The sequence below is a fragment of the Haliotis cracherodii genome, unplaced genomic scaffold (assembly GCF_022045235.1).
Source record: "Haliotis cracherodii isolate W230 unplaced genomic scaffold, xgHalCrac1.p SCAF_11, whole genome shotgun sequence".
NCBI classification, from domain to species: domain Eukaryota; kingdom Metazoa; phylum Mollusca; class Gastropoda; order Lepetellida; family Haliotidae; genus Haliotis; species Haliotis cracherodii.
The window spans coordinates 35,594,510-35,606,569 of record NW_027266266.1 but is presented as its reverse complement, the minus strand read 5'-3'; the positions used below and the strand labels follow the sequence as shown (position 1 = coordinate 35,606,569).

The following is a 12,060-nucleotide window of genomic DNA, read 5'->3' as shown; positions in this document are numbered from 1 at the left end:
AAGGGGCAATCACATTTCTGGATAACGGATGTACTTTTCCAGATCTCCCTATTGTAAATAGAGTTTATGATGGAGTGTTACACGTAGGCCGTTCAACAGATGAAGACATTTTATTAAATTTGATCACGAAAATTGATATTAACTATGTCTCGATATTAATAACAAAAGGTGGAGTTCGTGATGAGATCGTATGTGCACTGCCAACTGTTTGTATCCTCCATTTGCTAGGTACTCCTAGATTGTCCCAAGTAGGTATATTGCTAACGCTTTGAATTGTAACATCGGGCTTTCCTCCCACCATTTGCTGCCGTGAAATAATGAATGGTTGAAACCTTCCCGAAGGTTTAAACTTACATCATTACTTGGGTTACACCAAGAAACGACCCGGCGAATGAGAAGACAACAACCTCGTGTGACTATTTGCTGTTTCGGCTACAATAACTTAGGCCAAAGATGCATCTGTTAGACTTGTTCATACCCCACAGGATGTGTTCATTCACAAGAGGTAGGCACGTGGCTGTTAGCATTTCTTGCCAGTCAACAGCTCCGCAATCAAAGCGCATGTAAAATATTAACGTAACACCTGTTCTGACAAAAGTAACAACAATTTCGGGAAGTTAAATCCTCAATACTTCACAAGAGCAGAAATGAATATGGACGCTTGTCTGCAAAAGTATCAAAAAAAATAAACTTCGTTGCTTTCTCGTGTTGACTGATCTTGATGATACTTGCTTCGTCCGACTTAATATTCGACCCATCTGTGATATTCGGTTCACCCCTACATGATATTCGGCTTATCCAACGTGATATTCGTCTCATCCGTACATGATATTCGGCTTATCCCTACATCATATTTGGCTTATTCCCACGTAATATTCGGCTCATCTAGCGTGATATTCGGCTCATCGCCACGTGATATTCAGCTCATTTAACCTGATATTATACATAAATCACTCAGTCCGTCTCTTTATGACTTTTTATTGCCTGAAAGTATTAACATAAACATTCCAACACAAATGAGTTACGTGTGTGACCTAATGACAGTAACATTCATATAAACACTGTCTGAGAACGAATCTTACGGCGATTGAGATCTTCAATATTTGCTGATCATTGTCTATTCTACGTGTCTCAATATCTATGCTTACACGTAAAAAAAATACATATATTCAAAATTGTTCCCACATTGCTGATGCATTGATTTTATTGAAGAATAACATAAAAAATCACACTTGACATTTGTTTTTGCAACCTTAAGAAATTACCTCTGAAAAAATGTTGTAAGCAAATAAAGAACAGAGGGCACTCATGTCCACACTTTGAGCACGAAGATGCAGCCAGCAAGTAACATTGAGGGGTAGGGGGAGACAGCGCCTCCTGTTGGCGGGGCAGGGGTCGTAGCTTGAGGGTACACCTTCTTGAGCGCAACCCAGTCAGCCTTGAACATAAAGGGACAAAGTAGACAAATGGAAAACCTCACCTGTATAACTACATAGACATCGTCTTCAATCATAGCATTGACATTTGTTTTGCTAGTTTAAGCTAATTGGTGCACGAATGGCCCAGTGCATGGTGTAAGTGCCGAGCTGTGCCTCCTAGTCGAGTCAGGACCCGTTTCCAGTGGTCGTGGTTTTTACTCACTCACTCACTCACTCACTCAAATATAAGAGTTTAATCTCCTAGTTACCTGTATTACAGCGACCTCAAACTCTTCAACTGTCAATTTTCCACTTCCTTTAAAAAAACATATTTGTATATGAGTAGTTTGCAAAGGTAATGAATTAAATTAGCACAAACACCATCAAAGGCTTGTTGGCATCTAACACCTGATAAGTTATAATACGCTTACTCTTTTGCCAGACTGACTATGAATGCATGTGAAAGATGTTTCTGAAGAAACATTTCACGCCCTGTTACAAAAAAATATAAATTCACAACATTTGCATGCATGACCCTGAGAAAAGCGAAATTGTTAAATAAAAGCATCCACCAGATCACTGATTTGAACAAGAATTAAAGTATCGTATCCTTAAGTGTTCACCTGATTAGTATCTATCAGAATATAGAGACAAAAAGATTATCTCCGTCCTTGGATTCAAAATATACAAACATGAAAGTCAGGTGCTGAAAAAGTCACCAATCATAACTTTACTTATTTTTCATTTGAATAGTTATTACCACTGAACCTTTACATCCGATGGTAGTAATAACACTTACATAGTGTTATACACTGAGCATATGTTTGATAGTTATACGGGATGTAAATAAACAGCATACCGTCCTGGTCAAATCTCGAGAGTTTGATGTCGTCAATGTCGATGTAGTTGTTCTGAGTGATGTCAAGGTTGTCGAATGCAGCAATGGCCACCTCCTTTCTGTCCGCATACCTCGCGACAGAGCCACTGACAAACTCACAACGAGCTACCTTGTAATCATCTGAAAACAACGTCGGTAGTCATCAGAAAACAACGTCAGTAGTCATCTGAAAACAACGTCGGTAATCATCTGAAAACAACGTCGGTAGTCATCTGAAAACAACGGCGAACCTGAACACAGGGCCTGGTTTAAACGCTTCTTTAGGAAAGTTTTCTCGACGTCAAAAACGCGTGCGTCAATTCAAACAACACATCGATCATGCTACCGATTTTACCGAGAAGAGAGTGAACGTTGTTTAACACAGCAGGCAGCAGCTTTTCAGCTTTATCGTGCGCACCTGTAAATAATCGAGTCCGGGCCAGTGAGTATGGTTTTACGCCGCTTTTAGCAATATTCCTGCAATATAACGGCGGGGAACACCAGAAATTGGCTTCACACGAGTCTGGGTCGGGGAAAAGTAGTGACGTGAGCATCGCCCAACGCCGTCGGGGACGACACTCAATTAACTTGGGCCTGCTCTGTCCAAGAATCCCCCACAATATGGTCTGGGAGGAGACAGCGTCAAGCCATTGTTGATACTTCACGGGTTTGTATACAGCAACGGCCTGGTTCCTCTAGTAAACCGTCATGATGCGGCAGACCCCTGAAGATGCGGGTCTTCAAAAACTTATGCCTGTCTCAAGAGGCGATTTTGCTTGCCGTAAGAGGCGTCTAACGGAATCGGATGGTCAGGCTCGCTGACTTGGTTTATGCATGTCATCGTATCCAACTGACTGCGTAGACCGATGTTCATGATGTCAATCACTTGATTGTCTGGTCCAGTTTACAGACCGCCGTCGTGTAGCTGAAACATTGTGAGTACGGCGCTAAACAATAAACAAACAAACAAATGTAAGTGTTAACGGGTGATGATTCAATGTTATGTACAAACCCTGAAGTGAGTGAATATGGTTTTACGCCGCTTGTAGCAATATTCAGGCTTTATCACTGCGTTGACACCAGAAATGGGCTTCAAACATTGTGATATTTGGGGAATACAACTCGGGCCTTCGGCTTGACAAGCGAACGCTCTAACCACTAGGCTATCGCTCCGCCTCTAAATTCGTGAAATATTGAGTATGACGGCAAGTCACTTTATTCTGTGCAGGTCCGGAAGGACCATTACCACGTGCTAACACGGACATCCCACGTACAACAGATCTACCCACCATCTTTGTCAAAGCTGGATATGAAGTGAGCCTGTAGTTCAGTTCGTGTGACGTCGCCGTCATTGTTAGAATCCACGTCCTTTTTGATGAGGTCAATTCTGAGTGTAGACTTGATGTCTCCTTCTTGAGGCGCTGCCACGCTGGAAGTGTACACATACGTATATGGTAAGACGGTGCCCAGTTTTCGAGAATGAAACTTATTTGCCTTCATGCATGTATTCTCAAAGAGGTTGGGATTTTCAACAATTTGTGACGATCAAATATTACACTCTATTACCGTTATAACAACTAAAATGTGTTTAATAATATGAAGCGTTGACCTCACCGAGAAAGCTGTTCAAGCTTCTTATATGCTGCTGAATCGATAGCCATTGTGTAATCCTGAAAGTACATTGTCAAGCTTGCAATTGTATACACCTTTGTTTAAATGGAGAGCCTAAAAGAGAGGCAAAAGAAAGCACTGTTTGATGGTGGCTAAAATGAAACAAACTGTATTTGATGCGGGTATCATAGGCGAATGAAGATCTCTCAACACGTGACGTGACGTGACGTGACGTCTGAACGTACATGCATGAGGAGAGAAATTTCCCAGTACCGAGCAATGAACAGTGAGTGAGTGAGTTGGGTTTAACACCGCTTTTAACGTTATTCCAGTTATATCACGGCGTGTCAGCTTAATGTGGGAGGAAAGCCCGAAGTGATGCAGGTCTCAGACGTTAACCACTTCGGTGAAACCCACGAGCACGGGTATGGTGCTGACAAACCTAGTAACATAATTGGGGCGAACCAACAATCATAGGTGTCTGGCGTGCCAAAGGGACGTTACTTATGAACAGCGATGAACAGAGGGAAGTGTAAATGTTCAAGTGTATGATTTCTTTTGCCCGGCAGTTAAAAATAATTATTTAGGTAGATAAACATAGTGTGTTTTCAATGTAGAGCTAGGTTACCTGTAGACTAGACCCTCGAATAGACGGTATAATACATGTAGGTCTCTACAACCTATGCTTGTCGTAAGAGGTGACTAACGGGATCGGCTGGTCAGGCTCGCTGAATTGGTTGATGCATATCATTGTGCCCCAAAATGCATGGATCAATGCTCATGATATCAATCACTGAATTATCCGGTCCAGATTCGATCATTACAGACCGCCGTCATATAGCTGGAATAGTGCTGAGTGCGGCGTTAAACAACAAACAAATAAACCTGTACACGATATAAATTGAATTTGTAGTAAACGGGCGGTGTGAGGTTCCAAATGTAACATTTACCGACACTGACTAAGAAGCAAGTTGTTTCTATAATTATATGTTTGCTTCCGCGGTGAAGCGGACGTCAAATCAGCTGGTTATAAATCGGAGGCGGTTATTGTGATTTGAAACCCTAGAATGACAAATCAGAATCCAGTAATTGCCAAATTCATGGTAAATCATCTATATCTTTCTTCCTTTATTCTATTTCTTCTTTCAAACCACGTTTTTCTGATTAACGACGAGTATTTGATGTGGATATTGTTTTACATTTATGTTAAACTGCCAAAATTACATATCTGTCAACATAACATTTAAACCACAATATGACAACAATATTTATCGAACATGGCTATGTGAAATATATTGAAGGGACAAAACTTCAATACCAAACATCAGTACGTTGAGTGTTTCACATACACGTGGTGGGTGGCTAAAACATTGGTTTATCATGCCGAAACTCGGGTTCTATTCTCCTTCTGTGCATAATGTGTGAAGCCCACTTCAGTTGTCCACCGTCCTAGATATAGCTACAACATTGCTTAGTGGCGTAAAACAATACTCACTCATTTCACAATGCTCCATTACCCCACGAAGTGTTTGCACGTCGCCTATAAACGTCATCACGTAACAATCATTGGCTATCTTCCGGGCACACAAACGTTATTACGTAACAATCATTGGCTATCTACTGGGCACACAGTAATGGCATTTTAACCATGCTGTGTAGGCAGAAGTTACATTGCACACTTACCCGTTGTAAAACTTGACGAAGTTCTGATATTGAGACCTCCCTGTCACCTGTAAGAGAAAGAAACATATGAATGTTTACCACTAACTGACTCATGAATTATCCTGTATCGATTGCCACATTTAATACAAACAAATTAAAATGGAAAGAGGATCATTTACAATAACTCACATTACTGCACATGTTGATGTATAGTGGTATTTGTCGGAACTCGATCCTAAACTGGCGTGAATCTGCATTGTGTTTATATACACCTGGATCTGTTTTAACTTCCCAGCGTTTTTTCAACCATGTATGTCTGACAACATGGTATCACATGCGTCCAGCATGACATATGATGGAAAAATGAATGTCATCTGGGAGATGAGGCTCTTGACAATCGAAAACGAAAATAATGATGGCAATGTCCAATACTTTAGTTCCGTGAATAACACTGTAACACAACGCATTTTTGTAACTGAGTCAACATTGGAATGAATGAATGAATGAATATAGTTTTACGCCGCATCAGTTATTTTAAGAAATAAACGACGAACGGGATTTGTTGATCGTACAATCAAACACTGCAGGGAGAATAAACCTTCAGTGGCGCTGCCCCGAATGGTTTATTCTCCCTTCGGATTCTTTCGGACGATAAACAACGACCACGAGTCGTTTATTTCTTTTATGGGATATCAACATTATGTACAATTTGTTAAGGGTGTTGTTAAAAAGTACAAGCTATAAAAATATTTACCCAATTTTTAATAATGATGACCCCCTGAATAGAATTCGACCTTTGAAATGTCGGACAAGTCCATTTTACGAGCAAGTGGGTTTAAGTTTGGTACTTCCCGCATATTCTCATACTCCTCAAGTCAAGTATCTGCACGTTTTCTGCCAATACCGATTGTCATATCTCTCCCACTTTTGGATGCCATCGATCGGCCACTACTTTAATCTGCATAGCCCAGCTGCATCTGTGACCAACAACATGCTGGACCTCTCCAACATAACGTAGTCCAATATATGACGTCATCACGTTGCTAGAGCTTATTGGAATATTCGATATTGATATCATGATAGAACAACGCTTTATTCTTCATTGTTCTTTGCAATTTATCGCGTAGCTATCTTATATTTTGACGAAAAAACATTGTTGTATCATGACGTCTCTGGGGATTCGAACCTGCACTCGCAGCCAGATGACAGAGAGAATACACCACTCTTGGCTGCTCCCCTTATGGTGTATTCTCCCACCCGTCGTTTAATTCTTTAAAAAATTATCATTACTGTCCAAACACGTTCATTGCAATCTCTTAAAGACAGTCCAAATTCATAATCTCAGTAAAGAGTGAAACCGCTACGTGCTTTATTAATTTCCAGGCGCATACATACTGTGTGTTTTCCCCTACCCATGCAGGGATTCGGGGTCAATCTAGGTTCCAGGGGCCTGTTGCTAAGATTTGACAAATGGGGATTGGATGGTAACAATGTCCGCCATGGGTCATTACAGAAGTCACTCACCTACTCATTTCCCCTTCACGTGTACATACATACCATCAGCGTCCAACGAGGGGAAATCCGTGTCAGATGTCGTCAGTTTGTTGTCTCCGTTGGTGTCGATGATGTCGAAGTAGTTGAGTGCGGCAAGTTTAGAGTCGTCGTATATGTCGACAGCGCGACTGACCCACTCACAGCGAGAAATGAATCCGTTATCTGAAACCGTGAGAAATTTGAGAAAATTACAACTAAAAAAGGTAATTGAGCATAGAAATACATGTCTAAATGAAAGTATTATGCACTCGTCCATCCAGAATAGTGTGTGAGTGTGTGGTGTGGTATATATGTGTACGGTGTGCGGTGTGTGTGCGTGTGCGTTTCTGATTTGTGTGTATGGTTTGTTTGTTGCTTAACGTCGCACTCCGCTATATTCCAGCTATATGACTGCGGTCTGTAATTAATCGAGTCTGGACCAGACAAACCAGTGATTGAGCATCGATCCGACTGTGATATGATGACATGCGTCAACCAAGTCAGCGAGCCTGACCACCCGATCCCGTTGTCGCCTCTTACGACAAGCATGGGTTGCTGAAGACTCCTCTACCCGCATCTTAGGTCGTGCGGTGTAAGCAGTGTGTTATACATACTATCTGTATCCCCCTGCCCCTGGTTGTTGAAGAGTTCTGAGCGGCTGATGATGGAGTTGTTGTCTGTGTCGACGTCCATGAGCATCTTGTCCAGGGCCAGCCGGCTCCCTAGGTACCCGGCACCCCTCCTACTGCAACATTGTATCTGATATTCATAGTTTATACAGCTGTAACATTGTGTAACATAGTCGCTGTAACACTGTATCTGATCATCATAGTTTATACAGCTGTAACATTGTGTAACATAGTCGCTGTAACATTCACGTTGTAATCCAAAACAGTAAAACTGTTCCCCAAGTTTCTGTAACAGTAACTTTGTGCTACCTATTTAATGTAACTCCACCATTGTGCAACTTCGTTGTTCTAGTAACAAAACGTAACATACTGGCTGTACCAGTAGCATTGCGTTATTTAGCGTCCTAATACAACAGACTGACCTCAACAAAGTAAGATAGTAAACATGTATCTATAATTATAAAACATATACTGCTCTAATTTCAAGACATATTGTTACATCCTCAGAATGAAGTAGATATATACGGCATGTTCCCTATTTTCGGGACATTTTCAACATGACATTGCCAACAATAGGTAGATAGACCAAGCTGATCACAACCCTTCCTTTTTGACCTTTCTGACATCTGGGGAGGAACCGAAGACAATGATGGCGCTACATAAGCCAAGGTGATCAATTGTACCTTCTGAGACTTGCTCCTGTCATAGTGGCGGCGCACACGGCACTCAACAGAAATACGATAAGCCGCATCTCAGGTCTAAAATAGACAAATACATAAATGAACAAACAAATAAATAAACTAATAAAATAAATAATTGATACAAATCTTACCTTTTTTATAAATCCAATGAAATCATTTGTATCATTGAATTCTGTGGCCCTTTTGACACTAATGTGATTGGCAACACATGGCAAATATTCGGTACGAAATGTCTCTCTTGCATCCCAATAATAAAAATAATAATAATTATTATAATATGTAGATTATGTGATGAATTTAATTATTTGTTTTGTTTGTTGTTTAACGCCACACTCAATATTACAGCTATATGACGGCGATCTGTCAATAATCGAGTCTGGACCAGACAATCGAGTGATTGATATCATGAGCATCGATCCAGGCATTTGGAACTGATGACATACATCAACCAAGTCAGCGAGCCTGGCCATCCGATCCCGTTAGTTGCCTCTTACGACAAGCATAGTCGCCTTATGAGACTGTCCAACACATTGTCACTTTTTCGCACAAGAACAGTATCTTAAGCGACATATTGGTGTTGCTTGATCATTATATTACCGTCTTCGGCACACAGAGGTCAATCCATGGTACGGTCCGGAATATGTAGAGAGCGTCATAGAAAGTGATCAATACAAACGTCTTTGGATTATGCCCGTTTACAGCCTAAGACGTATCCAGGGCAACCAACCGGGTATTGTCCTTTCTGATAAATCCGATGAAATATTATTGAATTTTTTTCACCCTTTTGACACTAATGTGATTGACAAAATTCATGAAAAACATGGCAAATATGCGGACCTCGATTTCGAAATGCTACGCTTGCATCCCAAGTACCAAGTTGTCCGACTCCCCACTGTTGTCGGTTTGGTACCTCCCAAACTGTTGACTGACATTGGGAGAGTACCTGGGTTTGCTACAGGGAACACAGCCCTTCTGACAATCTGGGTTATGCAGAAGGCTACTATGTTGGGAGTCTTTACATTCTCCGAAATGTTCTGGGTGGGTTTGACGAGGCAGCGCTTCCTGGGAGAAGTCCCATTCGCTGTCTGGGCTGCGTGTAGAGGGTGCATTTTTTATTTTAATCTGTACATAGTAAAAATATGACATGCTTAAGATTGTTAAATAAGTCATATTCATAGCAACTAAATTATGTATTTCTATAACAAGTATAAGATCGGGAATAACAAAAAGAATGTGAAAACGTAAATTTCAAAACCTTACATCAGTGATATACTAAACTACTAATGCCCTCCAAGCATACCTTGTAATATCAAGTTTTCGAAGTTCGAGTTAAAATGCGTCGATATATATATATATATACTCTTCAAAAAAGAAACGCTCAGTTAAAAAATAAGGATATTTATTAAGCGAATGTAAATTTAAAGTATCTACACAGAATAAGCGTGAACACAATCAAATGAAATTAGACACAATGAACGACAAAAGCATTGTCGTCATTGTCAGCATTAATTCAGTTCAGTCATTGCATATGTGTAGCCACAAGGGGGCGTCATGGTCAGTGCCTGGCCACACCACCTCTTGCAGCCGTCACTGCTCGATACCTCCTTGGCAACAAGTCGTCGGATATTTTCGTGGGGATATTCGCCATGTGTAAGGCGTTGGCTAGTTGTGCCAGTGTGTGGGGACGCTGGCGACGTTGACGGACGCGTCGATCGAGTTCGTCCCACAAATGTTCAATCGGGTTGAGATCAGGCGATTTGGAAGGACATTGATGTTCTCATTAACAAGAAAATTAACTGTTGCACGTACTGTGTGGGGCCGAGCGTTGTCATGTTGAAACAGCTCCCTCTGGCGGTCCAACGTTGGGAGGAGGTGAGGACGCAGAATTTGGTCTATGTACCGGTTTGCTGTGAGATTGCCCTGGGCAACCACTAACTGTGATCTACCCGTGTAGGATATGGCTCCCCACACCTTGACACTTCCTCAAACAAATCGGTCCACCTGTCGAACGCAGTTCGGCGCAAAATGTTCATGTCGACGATGGTATATACGTTATCTTCCATCCCGTCGTTGAAGAAGAAAACGAGACTCATCGCTGAACAAAACGCGTCGCCAGTTCCTGAGATCCCATGCCTGTACTCTGTTGCACCACCGGACACGTCGTTGACAGTGTAGACGTCGAAAGACAGGTCCAACTAGGTCCAGCTCGAATTCCCACTTCCTTCAGACGATTTCTGGTGGTTTGGTAGGAAAATCTTCGCATACCAGGCACTGCCTGCAGTGTCCGTTGCTGTAGAAAATCGATTACGAAGGTGATGCAACCTGATGTACCGATCCTGAGCAGGGGTGGTCACACTTGGTCTTCCACTTCAGGGATGATCTTGAGTCGAATGAGTGCGGGTATATCGATCCCATAGTCTAGACATGTTGCTTTAGTGAACGTTGAAGTGTCTTGCAACGGCAGACTGGGACTCCCCTGCTTCCAAACGTCCAGTGGCGATATTTCGGTCAGCTGCAGTTAATCTTGGCATTTTTCGATCTCCGTTCACGTCAGAAAATTGATGAATTTTGTACGGTCTCTTATAGTCAGTGTCTCTACTCTTGTTTCCCATATTTTGCACGTGCATTATGCTGAAAACATTTTCAGAAAAGCAATTTCCGTGCATCCTTTGCATTTTTGCTGATAAACGTTTACAAAAAAGGCATTTTGAGATGTGTTTACGCGCAATGCACAACAAACATGACATGATTAACGGGAATCAAACATAAGAATTGTCTTTATGACGATTGCTGTGAAAAAAAATCTAATTGGAATACTCAAAACACCTATGCGTTTCAATTTTTTTAAGTGTATATACACACACACACACACACACACACACACACACATATATATATATATATTCGATCTAATTTACATTAATGGGAAGCCCTAGAGATTCCTTTAGTGTTAATGTTTGTTGTTGACGGATGAATTCATTTAATGACCCTAGACAATTTACTATTACATATAACATCCTACCTTTCATACGATCTTCAGCTCGCAGGTGCATGTTCAGTTATAAATTCGCTCTCCTTCATCAAAGGATGACACACCTAGAGTACCAACATCACGTGACAACACCCGTATACCCAACATATGGAAATCGACTTTTCCATTTCCGTGGTTACCGGTAGGACAACATACCCCTCTATAACGCGGTATCTCTCCGTGGCTGATACCTTGCGACACCACTGATTAAGAAGGGTGAATGGGTGGTATTTGGTTGCCGAATCGTGTGAGACCTGTTCATGACTTATGCATCACAATGACGTTTGAAATAGGGAGATACTAAAACACTGCCCAAATCTGACTCGTCGACAGACCTTTAACCAATTGCAACACATTGAAGTTCAACACCACTGGTTTTAGGCCTCATGAAAATACATTTCTTTTTATCAGTGTTTCAGAAACTTGTATTCGGTGAGTTGATGTTTATAAAAATATCACTTTCTTTTTATTATTATCATTACTGACACCATCACCTGTGTTGAGCAAATCTTTTACCGAAGCTGAACATATCGGGAGATGTAGATAAAGACGGTAAAAATATATGGTGAAACTTCATCTTGGGTCACTAACATGCTCA

At 41.3% G+C, this 12,060-nt stretch overlaps 1 protein-coding gene across 1 annotated transcript; it reads right to left on the bottom strand.

The window, feature by feature from the left end:
- Positions 1 to 1,175: 1,175 nt before the first annotated feature.
- On the bottom strand, positions 1,176 to 11,539 carry LOC139456443 (uncharacterized). Its single transcript, XM_071238155.1, has 10 exons — positions 11,454 to 11,539; positions 8,414 to 8,488; positions 7,716 to 7,846; positions 7,126 to 7,284; positions 5,590 to 5,636; positions 3,910 to 3,965; positions 3,585 to 3,724; positions 2,278 to 2,436; positions 1,688 to 1,734; positions 1,176 to 1,438 (listed from the first exon to the last, which is right to left on the bottom strand). Exons 2-10 carry the CDS (start codon positions 8,479 to 8,481, stop codon positions 1,307 to 1,309), a joined length of 939 nt encoding a protein of 312 aa, XP_071094256.1. The 5' UTR covers positions 8,482 to 8,488; positions 11,454 to 11,539; the 3' UTR covers positions 1,176 to 1,306.
- Between the last annotated feature and the right edge of the window lie 521 nt (positions 11,540 to 12,060).